General features: G+C 43.0%; 1 protein-coding gene across 1 annotated transcript in view; it reads left to right on the top strand.

Moving 5' to 3' along the window:
* Nucleotides 1–425: 425 nt before the first annotated feature.
* The window catches only part of LOC309549047 (cytochrome P450 2K1-like), a 50,928-nt gene continuing 34,569 nt past the window's right edge, over nt 426–16,784 (top strand). Inside the window, exons 1-4 of the mRNA XM_082249009.1 lie at nt 426–562; nt 8,176–8,372; nt 10,192–10,354; nt 16,414–16,563. Coding sequence (XP_082105135.1) covers nt 8,190–8,372; nt 10,192–10,354; nt 16,414–16,563 — 496 coding nt within the window. The 5' untranslated portion in view covers nt 426–562; nt 8,176–8,189. The remainder of the gene's footprint in view (nt 563–8,175; nt 8,373–10,191; nt 10,355–16,413; nt 16,564–16,784) is intronic.

Raw genomic sequence — 16,784 nt, 5'->3', positions numbered from 1 at the left:
TGGTTAATGGTGGTTAATGAGTATGAGAGGTGCACTGTAGTACATCTATTGGTTTTGGTTTAGATCACATTGCTCAGGAGTGATAGCGCTACAAAACATTTATTTTTAGTTTCTTTACACTTACACTTTGTGTTTGGTGCCAGCAGCTACCTAACAATTTCACCCATTGCAGGGGAAATCTCTATTGTATTCATTTGTGAAGTCAGTAAATAATGTGATTCTTCCTTTGTAATGGATTCATATTGGATAAATAGTGTTTTATTGATTATAAATGATTGTGTTTGATGAAAATGATCCTGGGAGGAACATTTTAAAATCCTATTTTCTTTTGTCCCTACCTTTGGGAGGGTAATGCTCGTTAAAGAACTGTATATTAAACTTGTTGTTTGCAAACCATTGCTTAATTCTTTTGATTTTTTGCAGTACATGAGGGCAAAGCCTCCCTGGAGTGAGCTTTTAACAACATTATAAAACATATATAAACATTCCAAAGTGCACAGTCCATTACTTCAGCTGACGACTAACTGAGAACAAGAACTGCAATACAATCCTAATGTGAAAGGTAAAACCTAGACTGGAAATATGGCATTTAGTTTGTATGGTGTTGGGATCATTGTGGGGGCTTTATCTAAGGTGCGCAAGTCTTGGGCAGAGCATTTAAAAGTTACAGTCCCTTTGAATAAATATAGTTACTACTTGGCTATGTTTTCATAAATTTGCATGACACAGAGAACTCAGCATAAGTGGGCTGCCACTGCTGAAAACTTTGTTTTCCCGGCCGTTACCAGGCAGGGAGGCAGTCAATCAAACTGATCTGTGTTTGATCGGCTGCCTTGGACAGTAGTGGACGAATCAGGGGATTTATAGACCCCTGATCTCTCTCCCTTCTTTATCCCTTGTGATAGCAATAAAGTGGAATTAAAAAAATGAATAACACGTGCAAAATTTTTTTAAATTGAATAAATATTATTACAAAAATGTAAAGCACTTTCGTCCCCTTGTGCTCACGCACAAATGCGAATGTAGGTCCTGCATATATATATATGTAAATCGTTACTGCACCACACGTGAGGTATCATAAAATATTGACGTGACTACTTAAACTGCAGCAGTTCTATTAGCCAGTACTGTCTGATCTACAACTATTACCCGTGTCCCTTCATTTGTTTCTGTGTTGACTTCTGTTTTTGACCTGGCTTGCCCTGACCTTGCTTGAATGCTACCTGCCCTGGCCTTGGCCTGTCTCTGAATTCGCTCTGCCTCCTGCTCATCTGCCTAATTCTATGCGCTGCCTTCTGCTTGTATCCTGACAATTCTCTGCCTGCTGTCCATGCCTGTATCTTACCATCTGTTGCTGAACTGGCTTGTCTGACCTTGCATTCAGTTTTCCACTTGTCCTGCTCTGCACGCTACCTGGTCTCTGCTGGTCCTTCACCTGCTGAGTGCTGCCAGTCCTTCCGCACCTGCTACCTGTCAGCTGCCTGTCAAGCACCTACCACCTGCTGTCTGCTCAGTCCTTGGTCTGCTGCCTCTGCTGCCATCTGCTGTTCCAACAATCTGACCTGTCTCTGGCGACCCACCTGCAACCCGCGGTTGATGAAACATCTTACAAGCACTCATTCCTCGCCACGCTCTCGTAGCCACTGTCACAGCATCAGTGGTCCCAGAGCTGGGGCTGTAAAAGAGGCCTCCCTCTACACGTCAGGCTCTGGAAAAAGGTACGTGACACTCTATCAATGTCCAGGAGAGCTGATACAAACTGTGATCGAGATGGTATAAAACTCAGTCCCATCATAACAAAATCTTTCCTACGGCCTCTGATGCATGTTGGCGCTGCAGCCAAGTGGAGGGAACCCAGCTACATATTTGGTGGACCTGCCCAAACTCTATTGAAGTCTATGGGACTCGAACGTAAAAAATCAAACAGCCTAATTTTTAAGGCTTAAATGCAAATTATTAACCAAATAAAGTGTATGGAAGTCCGGGTACTGACCTGGGGAACATGTAGCAATGCAAAAAAAGTTTTTAAAAGCGATAGTTTTGAAAAAGGAGCAGTGATTTACTGATCTTAATGAGGCTTAAAGGGAAACTATAAAAATGAAAAATTCCTTCAAATATCGTGCCTGGGGCGTCCATTGAATGTGCCTGTAAAGTAGTGTATCTCTACGATGTATGTAGTCTGTTGCAGCAATAGTGACATTTCTAAAGGAAAAAATGTCATATACAAATATACTGTACGTACAAATTTCAAATGGCATGTACTTGTCATACAGGTGCAAAAATATTGGGCTTTTGATGTTGGTGGTGCCTGAACACTGTCACCCCCTCACAGGTACTCTTGCTGGGCACAGGATCGGGACATGCTGGTAAGAATTCCATACAAATTTGAAATCGCATGTACTTGTCAGTTGTCATAGAGGTGCAGAAAAATTGGGCCTTGGGTGTTGGTGGAGCCTAAACACCGCAACCCCTCGCAGTTCCTCTTGCTGGGTGCAGGAATGGGCCCTGCTGCTAAAAATTCCATACCAATTTGAAATTGGCAAAGATCAAGTGTTGTATGTGTTCTTATCAGTGATCTAGTGGGGGCGCTGTGCTGTCATCTGACCTGGCCAAGGTTGGGGTCGGCTATGCAAACGGGCTGGAGTGATGGGGACCTGGAAGGCTAGTATTGGCAGGAACTGAAACTGAAATTGGGCCTTTGGTGTTGGTGGTGCCTGAACACCGTAACCAACCCATCACAGTTACTCTTGCTGGGTGCAGGAATGGGACCTGCAGGTAAGAATTCCATTCAGATTTGAAATTGCATGTTCTTGTCACACAGGTGCCAAAAATTGGGCCTTTGCTGTTGCTGGTGCCTGAATACCGTAACAAACCCCTCACAGTTACTCTTGCTGGGCGCAGGAATGGGACCTGCTAGTAAGAATTCCATACAAATTTGAAATCACATGTACTTGTCATACTGGTGCCAAAATTTGTGCCTATGTTGTTGGTGATGCCTGAACACCATAACCCCCCACAGTTACTCTTGCTGGTTTCCGGAACGGGACATGCTGGTGAGAATTCCATACAAATTTGAAATCGCATGTACTTGTCATACTGGTGCCAAAAAATGGGCCTTTGGTGTTGCTGGTGCCTGAACACCGTAACCAACCCATCACAGTTACTCTTGCTGGGCACAGGAACGGGACCTGCTGGTAAGAATTCCATACAAATTTGAAATCGCTTGTACTTGTCATACAGGTTCCAAAAATTGGGCCTTTGGTGTTGGTGGTGCCTGAACACCGTAACCCCTCACAGTTACTCTTGCTGGGCACAGGGACAGGGGCTGCTGTTAAAAATTACATACAAAATTTAAATTGTATGCACCTGTCATACAAGTGCAGAAAAATTAAGCCTTGGGGGTTGGTAGTGACCTAAACCAAAAACATTGTTGGAAGCTAGCAGAATCAAGGTTGAGGAATAGGATAGGCAGCATAAGCAATCTTCAAAGGATGGCAGACCCCTAGCAAATTCAATCAGTCACTGTACATCAGCATCAGGGGCTTGAGAGCTGTTGTTGATCCAGGACTGATTAATTTTGATAAAAGTCAGCTGGTCAACAGAGTCTGTGGACAGACGCACTCTTTTATCCATCACAAAACCTCCAGCAGCACTGAATGTCCATTCGGAAAGCACGCTGGAAGCAGGACAGGCCTGTAGCTCCATTGCATATTGAGCAAGTTCTGGCCAGTGGTCCATCCTCAAGACCCAGTAACCCAGTGGATGCTCAGCTGGAAAGGTCTTAAAGTCTGCTCTTGCGCCTAGATAATCATGCACCGTATGATGGAGATGCTGCTGATGATTGCTTAAACCTAACAGCCTTGGGTGCTGCTGAGGACTAAAGAAATGTTTTTAAAGGCATCGGTCAGCCGGCCGCCTTCTCCACTGCTCCTCCTTTGGCTGAACAATGCCTCAGAAACACGACCAGAGAATATTAACCTCCCAATGTCTTGAAAGGTGGTATACAAATTTTTTTTAAGGCCTCCTCAAGATGTTTTATCCTCTGCTCCCTCTGCGAAGGCAGAATGAGCTTTGCAACTTTACCCTTGTAACGTGGATCAAGAATTGTTGCCAACCAGTAATTATCCCTCTCCTTGATAGCACAAATCCTCGGGTCCTTTCGCAGGCTTTGCAGAATCAGGGAGCACATGCAACGTAAGTTGGAGGAGGCATGAGCTTCTGAGTCCTCTGGGTCACTAAGGATTACATTGTCAGCAGGAGCAACCTCTCCCCAACCAAGTACAACTCCTGGGGTTTCTGGGGTATCCAAACCATCCTTTGAAGACTAATGTATGCTATCTCCTACATCCATGCTGCCGCAATCCTCCTCCTTCTCTTCCTCCTGTGTGTTTGTGTCCCTGCAGGGATAATATCTGCATAACGGGGGCCTTGTGAGAAAAGGAAGTCCTCCTCTTCCTGCCTCTGTTCTACCTCAAGTGGCCTGTCCATGATTCAATGAAACGTGTGCTCCAGCAGGTAAACTAGAGGCATAGTGTCACTGATGCATGCATCGTCCCGGCTCACCATCCTTGTGGCCTCCTCAAATGGTGACAGGATGATGCATGCATCCTTTATCAAAAGCCACTGGCGTGGCGAAAAAAAGCCAAGCTCACCTGACCCTGTCCTTGTGCCATACTCACACAGGTACTCATTGATGGCCCTCTGCAGCATTGCCAATGTTGAGTCCCACCTGGTGGGCATGTCACAAATGAGGCAGTTGGTGGGCAGGTTGAATTCCCGTTGAATCTCAGATAAGCAAGCACTGGCATTGTATGAACGCCGGAAATGGCCACAGACTTTCCTGCCCTCCTCAAGAGATCTTGGAAGCCCAGGTATCTGGTCAAAAAAACGCTGCACCACCAAATTCAGGACATGTGCCAAGCATGGAACATATGTCAAGTGTCCCTGATGGAGGACGGAGAGAAGGTTGGTGCCATTGTCACATACAACCATTCCTGGCTCAAGCTATCGTGACGTCAACTATCTCTGAGCCTGCCCCTGCTCTCCTAGACAGACCAACTGAAGCACGTTGTGGAATCTTTTAGCCTGACTTCTTGCATAGGCCCTTGAACACTTAGGGAGCACTGCTGCTTCAGAGGACAATTGAGCAGAAGAGGACATGGAGGAAGAAGAAGAGGAGGAAGAGGAGGAGGTGGTGGTGGTGTAGCCTCATGTGGCAGAACCAGCACCAGCTTTTTGGAGGCATGGTGGCAAAACAAGCTGCAACACTGAACCCTGTCTTGCATCCTTCCCAGCTGCCAGCAGAGTTACCCAGTGCGCCATGAAAGAAATGTAGCATCCCTGTCCATGCCTGCTGGACCAAGAGTCAGCAGTAATGTGCACCTTCCTGCTGACCGTTCTGTCCAACTAGGCCAAAACACTACCTTCCACATGATGGTAGAGAGCCAGAATGGCCTTACATGAAAAGAAATGCCTTTTTGGTACCTGCCACTGTGGTACAGCACATTCCACAAATTTGCGAAAGGGAGCAAAGTCTACCAGATAAAAAGGCAGCAACTATAATGTTAGCAATTTTGCCAAGCTAGCATTAACATGCAGAGCATGTGGATGGCTGGGACAGTATTTCTTTCTACGGTTCAGCAACTGGGGTAGTGAAATTTGCCTGCTGCTCAAATCAAGTGGTGGTGTACTGCTATCAGATTGGGTGCAAGTCTCTGTGGCACTCATTGCTATACCGTCATCCCTCTCAATAAAGGTATTTGAGAAGACATGAGGTATAGTAGGGTTAGAGATCCCAGATGAGGACCAAGGTGCAGTATGCTTGTGGCATGATCTTGTGGCTCTTTCAGGTGCTGTTGCCAATGGACTGCACGGCAGGTCGTCATATGCCTTGTCAAGCATGTGGGGCCCAAGCGGCTGGTGTTCTGGCCATGCTTGATCCGCTCCAGACAGATGTTGCAAATAGCAATGCTGCGGTCTACTGCACATGTGCTGAAAAAGCCCACACTAATGAACTTTTGGGAGTCCGCGGGGAGTTTGCAGCACCCTTCACCTGTGGAGCTCTGTGCTGTGAGGCAATAGGTTGGCTACCTCTATGGCAGCCCCTGGAGCACATCCTGCCTCACTGGAGTTGTGCCTCCTCCTCCTCCTCCCCCTCATCATCTATCCTGTCAGGAACCCAAGTACAGTCAGTGACCTCATCATCCCCTCCCTTCCTATCACTGGAGAAAACTTGGCAGTATGCTGCAGCTGTGGGAACATGACTGCTATTTTCTTGTCCGTCATTGTCACCCCCTCTCTCTAGGCTTATGTTATTCCCTTCATCAACCTGGGAATCAACATCACAGCTTTCAAATTGCTGCGCATCCTCCAGCAGCATGTCACTGACACTATGATTGAATAGTTCAGGTGACTCCTCCGTGCATGATGGTGTGGCGACAGAAGGAGTAACTGTGGAGAAGGAGCCTGTGGAACGGGCTGCTTTGGCATCTGTGGTGGAAGGCAAACTACTGTGAGTGTGGGTGTAAGAGGACGAGGAGGATGAGGACGGCTTATTCATCCACTCCACTAACTCTTCCACATGTTGTGGCTGAATAACACGGAAATAAAGGACGGGCACCATGTCGACTGTGACCACCACTTTTCACCGTGGACACAGAGGCTGCTTGCCCTCTTTTCGTGGCCTGTGAGCGTCTGCCTCTCCTTGTCAGCCTTTCGGACATGATGTGGATAGAGATTAATATAGGTTATACGCAAGAGACCGATGGATACTTAATGACCTGATATGATCTAATCAATAGCCCTATATATAGATAAAGATCAGATCAATATAGGGCATACGCAAGTGACCGATAGATACTCAATGACCTGATATGATCTACTCAATAGCCCTATATATAGATAGAGATCAGATCAGTATAGGGTATATGCAAGTGACCGATAGATACTCAATGGCCTGATATCTAATCTATTGCCCTATATATATAGATAGAGATAAGATCAATATAGGGTAAATGCAAGTGACCGATAGATATTCAATGACCTGATATGATCAAATCAATAGCCCTATATACAGATAGAGATCAGATCAATATAGGGTATACACAAATGACCGATAGATACTCCTTGACCTGATATCTAATCTATTGCCCTATATATAAATAGAGATCAATGTATGGTATATGGTATATACTGCTCTGCTGAATATACTTCACTATCTGATCTCCTAACCTGTAAAAAGCACAAATCGCTCTCCCTGCCTAACTGCTAGCAATGTCCCTAATCAGACTACACTGCACTGTCTGAAAAACTGCAAATCATTTTGCTCTCCCTGCCTGAAAAACACAATCCTCTGTCTCCCTATACTCACACTGCTAGCAATGTTTCACTGCACTGTCTAACAAACTGCAAAATAACTATTCTCTCCCTGCCTCCAACACGTTCCTCCTATCTCCTATCTCGCCCACACAATCACACTACACGCTGCAGCTGTGCAAGCAGCCTTTATAAAGTGTGGGGCATGTACTTAGCCCCTGAGCCATGATTGGCTAAAGGCAGCCTGCCTTTTGTGCAATCATGGCACAGATGATCTTATTGGCCAATGCATGGAGGTCAGAGTGCATGCTTTGGCCAATCACATAACGTACTGCACGCACCGCACACACGCAGTACATTATGGGTGCTTGAGTTTCCCTCGAAGAAGCAAATTTGTTTGTCATTCGACGAACGATTGAACGGCCGATGTTCCAGTTGAACTTAGCTTCGACTCGAACTCGAAGCTCATCCCTGCTCATCACCTCATGCTGCAGCAATCATGCCTTAAAGGGACCAATAACTCTAGGGTTCCTCCACATGTTGGGTAGCTACAGAGAACTCTTTCATTCGAGATCCATCAGTAAACTCACATCACACATTGGCAACCGCAAAGCTACAGGAGGAGTTTTTATCCAAAGCATGTCCATGATGACACAGACAGTGGTGAAGAGAAAATATAATATTTGTGCCATCCTCTAACTTTTTTACCAGTGTGTCACTTGTGGTTTGTTGAGCAGGTGAGTCAAGGAACATGTCTAATAATAAAACTGACACAAAGCTAATTTCCCCAAGTTCTCTGATTCTTCTCCACTTGGCTTCATTTTTGTTCAGTTCGAATATCTAATTTTCATTTTTCTCCAGGTTTTGCTGCAAACATGTATTTAACTGATCCAGTTACAACTGTCCTCTCTGTAGTCACCTGTGTTTTCCTGGCAATTTTTTTGTTTGGTCGGAAAAAAAATAATAATCCAAGTTATCCTCCTGGACCACCATGTTTGCCTATTATTGGAAATATGCACATTATAAATATGAATAAACCCTATATAACATTTCATGAGGTAAGATCTTGGACAATTAAATGCTTGGTTAAAGTGTATGTAAATAGTTTTCTCCTCACCTATACATTTTTTAATGTAAAATACAATATTATTACGTAATAAAATATGCTGGAGTGGGCAGAGGCACAGACTACTGTTGGAAACTTTTTCCTATTGAGCCATGGCAGGGGCTGAGTGGCAGAGCTCTGGGATGTTCTCCTTATCTTCCTATCCATCCCAGGGAGTCAAGACACAGCCAACAAGTCTGCTCTTGGATGATTGTTCTCCAGCCCATAGGTACCCATATACGTAGTTCCTGTGCTAACATTTTATTGCTGTGATGGGATCAACAGAGTGTTTACTACTATCTTTGCTCTCAAGAAGTAATCGTTAATATTAAAGTTAACTGAAGGTAAACCGTTTTTTTTTTTTTTAGTTTTGGAAGAAGGGAGATGGATTAGAATACCTGTCAGTTTTTATTGCTGCCTGTGCCCCTATTAGTGAGATTCACCCTCTATTTTTGTCTTATCGTCATCATTAAAAGTGAAAGTAAAACAAAATCTCAAGTTTTGGGTTGTCCCCAGAAAAGTAAAAGAAGGGAAATATTCCAATGGGGATACTAGTTCTGGTGACTTGGGGGTCCCCAAGAGATTCCCCTAATTTGCAGAGATCTCCTGTTTAGCTATGGGACAGAAAGTTAAATGTCCCCAATGGGACAAAGAATGCAAAAATAATCCTTACAGTGGTTATAACCATCCCCCCCCCCCCCAAACACACACCTTACTCTAAAAAGTTTTGCCTAGAGTTGAATGTTTTTGCTTCCCACTGACCTCCCACTTCTCTCTTTCCCCCAAGTGATTGTAAAGGCAGAAGGTTTTTTTTATCTTAATGCATTATATGCATTAAGATAAAAAGTCTTCTGTGTGCAGCAGCTCCCCTCGGTCCCCCTAATACTTACCTGAGCCCCCTCTCTACCCAGAGATGTGCACGAGTGCCTTGGCTGTCTGGGACTCTCCCTCCTGATTGGCCGAGACACAGCAGTGGAGCCATTGACTCCCGATGCTGTCAATCAAACTCAGTTAGCCTATCAGGAGAGAGAGGTGGCGGGGCAGAACCGCAGCTCTCTGTCTGAATAGTTACATGGAGCCGCAGCTTGGCTCGGGTGCTCCCATAGCAAGCTTCTTGCTTTGGGCGGCACTCAACAGGAGGGAGGGGCCAGGAGCTTCAGCCAGGGACCCGAGAAGAGGAGGATTGGGGCTGCCCTGTGCAAAACCCACTGCACAAAGCAGGTAAGTTTTTAATATATTTGTTATTTTATTAAAAAAAAAAAACAAGACTTTACAATCACTTTAAAATGTTATTGTCCACTGGTGTAGGGGAGCACTTCTCCACTGACCACTAGTGGGGGCATTTTTATTGTCCACTATTAGAAAATTGGGTGTTATCAAGAGTCCTTCCCTGTTCACCAGTATAAAGGGGATAAAAAAAAAATGGTTGCATAGACCATCACAAAACATCAGTAAGTAGATGGCAATATCTGCAGCAGGCAACTAGAAGTAAAGGGCCTTTCTAAGGGGTTGTCAAAATGTCAGTTGCTTCAAAGGTTTCACTTGAAGGACAATGTTGTAGTTTTGCTATGCAGAGTTATGTCCCCTTCACTGGAGCATCTGATCTCAACTCACTACTTAGCTGGCTGCAATAACTTTGACGCAGTATAGGCACCTATTACTTAGGTGCTCACTAATGATACAGTGAAAAAATTGCTTGCATTAGACTTTAAATATTTTACTATTTATATCTATATTTTACTACTTTTATTTATTTATTTATTTTTTTGCAGCTTGCTGAGAAATATGGCTCTGTGTACAGCCTACAGATAGGATCTCAGAAGATGGTAGTGCTGTGCGGCTATGCAACAGTGAAAGACGCGCTGGTCAACCATGCTGAGGAGTTTTCTGGAAGACCATATATTCCAGTTTTTATTGACATAGGCAAGAAACATGGTAGATATACATTATTTTAGGTATTCTATTTCATGACCAGATGAACATACAGAGAACTATAGCACATACAGTACACACTGATCATGTGGTCAGATTTTAGGATGAGTTGGCAAGGTTGCAGATCAAGAAGACCCCCATTTTTCATAGCGTAGTTTTGATGCAATGATAGGACATCCTAGCAGTGACATACTTGGGAGAGAGTGGAATGTGCAGTCCCCACTTGCTGGGGGTGCTGCGGCCACCTGACTGCTACAGTTACAGTGGGAGCTTAGTTGGAGAGGAAGTCTCCTCCCCTGCTTGGCCCTTATGACAGAGCCGAGAGCAGGACTTCCTTTTATTCTGAGCCCCTGTTGGTCCTTTGGTGAGTTCAGGGGAGGGGGATCTGTTTTGAGGGGTCTGTACTGGGAAAAAGGGGTCTCTACTAAGGATGATCGAACTTTGAAAAGTTCGGTTCGGCCAGAACATCCGAACTTCCCGAAAGTTCGGCCCGGATTTCAGAACCCCATTGAAATCAATGGGACCCGAACTTCGGTAATCAAAAAACACAATTTCTAAGCCCTAAAACCCAATAAATGCCCCTAAAAAGTGCCTAGGGTTCTGGGTCATGCCCCATTAACTATTAATCACACAAAAAAAGTTCTTAAAAATTGTCATTTTTGATAAAAAAAAGCCAATTATTGAAAAAATAAAAAAAAATAAAAAGAGAGAGATTTTTTGATTTTGACTTTGGATTTAGTATCTGGGGGGTCTAAAAGCTGTGCATGTGAAGTTTCAGCTCTGTAGCATGTCCAGAACCATGAAAAAAAAAAGATAATTTTTCAGTAGAACAGGGATGTGGGACCCTCCTTTAACACCTATATGATCTTTTTTTCTGGTTCTGGACATGCTACAGAGCTGAAACTTCACAGGTACACCTTTTAGACCCCCCAGACACAAAATCACACAAAAAAAAGTTCTTAAAAATTGTCATTTTTGATAAAAAAGCCAATTATTGAAAAATAAAAAAAAATAAAAAGAGATTTCGTATCTGGGGGGTCTAAAAAGCGTACATGTGAAGTTTCAGCTCTGTAGCATGTCCAGAACCATAAAAAAAAAGATTGTTTGTATTAGAAAACTTTCAGCACAGGAGGTTGGCTTCGCTGCTGTAACACCTTGCCGGGTTAATAGCAGGCATTTTTTTGGGTTCTTTGCAGTCAGGAAAAACATCTGAACTTGTGTATAGTGGTACTGTGCACAAGTTCTGATGTTTTGCCTGCCTCCAAAAACCCCCAAAAAATGCCAGCAAAAACACACCTGGGCATTTTTTTTGACGCTAGCGTTAGTCAGCATATACAGCAGAGTCCTTCACTTCCGTGTCCGCTGCCGGCGTGCGGTTCACGGTGGTTCTCAGGAAATGACGCTGTAGCGTACAGCTGCCCGGAAGTGCGTCGACGCGTTTCGCCCGCCTTGTGAGCGTTAACAAAGACATTGTCTTTGATAACGCCCACAAGGCGGGCGAAACGCGTCGACGCACTTCCGGGCAGCGGTACGCTACAGCATCATTTCCTGAGAACCACCGTGAACCGCACGCCGGCAGCGGACACGGAAGTGAAGGACTCTGCTGTATATGCTGATTAACGCCTAATAATTCATTACCTTTGTGAGTACCATTTTTTTAATTATATTAATAAATATATTACGGGCTTCTCGATGTCTGGCTTCTTTCCTTTCTTCTGAATACACCATTGGGGAGAGAGTGGAGAGGAGCTAGTAAGGAGCCAATAGTGAAAGGATTGCAGCCATCCATCCATCCGGGCAAGGGAAACCTTAAGTATCCGTGAGGCTGCTTTTACTTTTCAACCGAAATAATACATACGTTTAAGGCTCATTTACATCCCAAATCTGGTGAGTGCATCCCCATAGGGGGATTTTCTTTGAAGAGCACTTGGGCACTTTATTTGGATTTCTGAGCACCTTTTTTGGCACTATAACTTTGGAAGAATATAAGTTTGGACTGCACCTTTAATGCATTCTGCACTTTATTTATGATTATATTTTGGACACTGGATCATATTTATTGTCGCACTTTATGAATTTGAATTCACTGATTTTGTATACACCTAACCATATTTATTGTCGCACTTTATGTATTTATGAATTTATATTTACTGTATTTATATATACCTAATTTTTAGAAAAACCTTTTATCACAGCATACCCATCTTTAATCATATAGCACTTATTTATAGATTTTACCTGCTAGCGCTGCCTATATGTTTCTTAGTTTTTCCTGGTGTTTTACTTGGTGAGCAGCAGCTTCAGGATATATATACATATAAAAATATATAACATCTATTATTATTTATTCATCACAGCACGGGTATTAATTTACTGAAAAACACACCTGGGCATTTTTTTTGACGCTAGCGCTTCTTTTTGTCATTTTTTGGGGTTCTTTTGAGGCAGGCAAAACATCTGAACTTGTGTATAGTGGTGTATATACACACATCCATATATTTATATACACACCTAGACATATATAGGTGTGATAGTAGCAGAAATATATTACTGTAAATGATTTCATTAGCGCAAGCATATATTTCTGCTACTATCACACCTATATATGTCTAGGTGTGTATATAAATATATGGCTGTGTGTATATACACCACTATACACAAGTTCAGATGTTTTGCCTGCCTCCAAAACCCCCCAAAAAATGCCAGCAAAAACACACCTGGGCATTTTTTTTTTTGACGCTAGCGTTTTTTTGGCATTTTTTTGGGTTCTTTTGAGGCAGGCAAAACATCTGAACTTGTGTATAGTGGTATATATACACACATAATTATATGTATGTAGACACCTAGCCATATATAGGTGTGATAGTAGCAGAAATATATTACTGTAAATGATTTAATTAGCGCAAGCATTTATTTCTGCTACTATCACACCTATATATGTCTAGGGGTATATATACAGACATATATGTGTATATATACCCCCTATACACATGTTCAGATGTCATGTCTGACATCAAACATGTCCTCAAAAAAGCACTAAAAAAGAAAAAAGAGGGGCGCACCGACCTAGTGCATTACCATAAAAACTTTACCATAAAAAACTCAAAAAAGCACTGGCTGTGGCAGCCCCTGCAGCATAAAAAATGCTTGGCTGGTGAGAAGCCCTATGGGTGTGCCGAAGCAATTCAGAGAAATGATCATTTCTCTATAGTGGTCACCCTGCTATGGAAGGGTTTTGTCACCCTGCCATAGCAGTCACTGCCAGTTAACCCTACACTACATTACGGTCCCCTGACACTTAACACTTTCCCTACAGAAACTAAATTTTTGAAGCTAACTTAAGTGTAAAGGAGCACTCTAACTACACTAGATATCCCTTTCCTCACACTAATAAATAGCTAAATGACACTTTTAAAGTAAAATTAACAGAACTGCTTCCACTCTCTTCCATGTCCAGTATAACAATGCTAGGAATATGGCGGGGGCGATCTTATATACTGGGGGGCGTATTCACTAATGATTGGTCTAGGGACCCCCTAGTCACTCCAATCACATTCCTAGCATTCTCCTGCACCCTCAATTGGCTTTTGCTAATGGTTCTGGTCCAATCACGGGCTTTTAAAGCCCATTTCCTGAAGCATTGCATTTTGGTCGGTTCTGGTTGCCGAATTCCAAACTTTTTGGGCAAAAAGTTCTAAATTCGGCCGAACCTTGAACACCCAATGTTCGGGCCGAACCGATGGTGGACCCGAACCGTTCGATCATCCCTAGTCTCTACTACTGAGAGGGCTGTACTGGGGAGGGATGGGGTGCAACTTTACTGAGTAGTCTGTACTGGGGAGGGGGTTTGTCCGCTGACATCCGATCCGATCTGATCTGTCAAATCTGGACGGATGGAAACCCTATTTTCCATCCGTCCTGCGGATCGGATGGGATCGTCCGTTCCCATCTGATTTCCCCATAGAGATGTATGGGGAACTGACAGCTATGTCTCCGCACACAGCGCGGAGAACAGCTATCATCCTCCTGCTCAGCGGGGGATCAGCGGATCGATCTCCCGCTGAGAAAAACGGAGTCCGTCCGACGGACATACTGTGTGAAAGAGCCCGAACACAAGCTGAAGATAGAAGCTGTTTGGTTACTAGGCATTGCTGCTTCATGCTCAGTGTGCTCCAATTTTGATAAATTCTCCCTCACTGTGTTTTACATTTCATACTCCTGACTACTGCATTTTATATACATTACTCCTGAAGTTCTTTTAAAAGGTAGGTAGTGTGTAGAAAAGTATATGTAAAGGTGAAACAGTTTCATTTTAACAAAATGAGTTTGCTCGGACAAATGTTTCGTTATTCAGGGATTCTAATATATCCAAATACCCAAATTGCAGTATAAACTACATTTACTGAATGCTCCAAATACCGAAACAAAATTTTTCAGAATTTCAGAAATTTTAATTGAAATTTGAATCTAATTTTACATTGAATTCCAGTCGAATTCGAACTGTAAACATATATTTCTGAAATCAGAAAGGGATGTGTTGGAGCTGGAGAGAGTCCAGAGAAGGGCAACTAAACTGATCAGGGGATTGGAGGACCTTATTATGAAGAGCGTCTGCAATCGCTTGATTTATTCTCCCTGGAGAAGAGACGCCTGAGGGGGGACATGATAGCAATTTACAAATATCTCAATGGGGATCTCAGCTTAGAAAAAAAGCTGTTCAAGCGAAGGGATTGCAAGAGGACTCGAGGGCATACAATGCGATTAGAGGAGAAGCGTTTTAACCTCAGGCAACGTGGGGGGTTCTTTACTGTGAGGGCTACAAGATTGTGGAATTCTCTACCACAAGAGGTGGTTTCTGCGGGAAGTATGGTGGCTTTCAAAAGACTCTTAGACGTACAGCTCAAGGATCAGAACATTCAGGGCTATGTGAGATGATTACAGCCACACACACCTACACAGGTTGAACTGGATGGACTATTGTCTTTATTCAACCTCATCTACTATGTAACTATGTAATGACTGTATGTGTTATTAGAGTACCGATTCGAAATAATATTGTTTTTGTTAAGCCAAAGATGATTTAAAGAGTCATTGTAATCATTTGATAAAGATTTTTCTTTTGTTTGTTCACTTTGCCACATTCAAATCACCAAAAGAAAATCAGGTAAAAACTCTTGGCCCGTAGATGAGTAGGAGAGAAGAGGACTAATATATTAGTGCATTATCTTTCAAACACAAATTGATTGGAAAAGAGTTGCACTTACATAAAAATACTTTAATGATAAATTTTTGTTTGAAAGATAATGCAATATTAGTCCTGTTCTCTCCTTCTCATCTACGGGCCGAGAGTTTTTAACTGACTGGGAAGGTGACACAGATTGAGTCCGCTCAGTGGAGCATTCCTACAAGCCTTCTGACCGCTGGTGTCTGGTAAGCGGCCATCTAATCCACTTTTGAGCATGCAGGTGATGCATGCATCACTCGGTGGAGTTTTCCAATGGCACCTTTCCAGTTTTGTTCACATATTTTGGACTAATTTTTAATCATTCACAGCTTTCATATGGGACTTTTTTCCAGTGATAGAAATGTGAAAGTTCTTTTTACCACTTGATATTGTTTCACTGCCTTGGCATCTGTATGGTTACCCAATATATCACATATGTCACATTTATTTGCATTGAAGTGCAATATTTACAGAAGCATAAGGTGGTTAGTTATGTATGTTTGCATCTAACTTCATTTGTTTTTCCTGTGTTTTCCCTCTGAGTTTTCACTGCAAAGCATCTGTTCTTGTGTTTTTTGGTTTTAATTTGTTTAAGATAGCGCACTAGCTTTTTTCCTTTCAGACATCCCCATATATTCAGCAGAGACATCCCCATATATTCAGCCTGGGCTCCCTATGTATATGGGCTGCCCCCCCCCCCCCCCCATGGCTACCCTGAGCCTGACTGCATTATACTAATAAAAAAATAAGCTTCAGTTGGGCTTTAAGCAGCTCACTTGTTGCCTGGAATTGCCCTTTAAACTGATAGAATCTCTCTGATATTTTATTTTTTCTTTAGGTCTTACATTTTCTAATGGCAAAAACTGGAAAACAATGAGAAGATTTACTCTTTCTACACTGCGAGATTTTGGAGTGGGGAAGAGAACAACAGAAGATAAGATAATTAAAGAGTGTAAAAGCTTAATAAAGACTTTTAAAGCCTACAAAGGTCAGTAGTAGTGTAGAGTAAAGACTGTTCTGAGACTGCATTTGTCTTGTTCTGATTTCTGTTGCATTTCTATAGACACAGCAGGTCCTGATAAGATGAGTATGTTTGAGCGCATTTGTTAAGCAGCACTGTGTTCAAATGCGAGAGGCAACATTTAACAATAACACCCATCTACACAATCCTATATACTTAACACATAGCTCCCAACTGTCTGTGATTTG

Source organism: Pelophylax lessonae (assembly GCF_965119305.1).
Source record: "Pelophylax lessonae genome assembly, chromosome: 3".
Classification (NCBI taxonomy): domain Eukaryota; kingdom Metazoa; phylum Chordata; class Amphibia; order Anura; family Ranidae; genus Pelophylax; species Pelophylax lessonae.
Note: the sequence above shows the minus strand (reverse complement) of the source record. Positions and strands in the feature narration are given on the sequence as shown.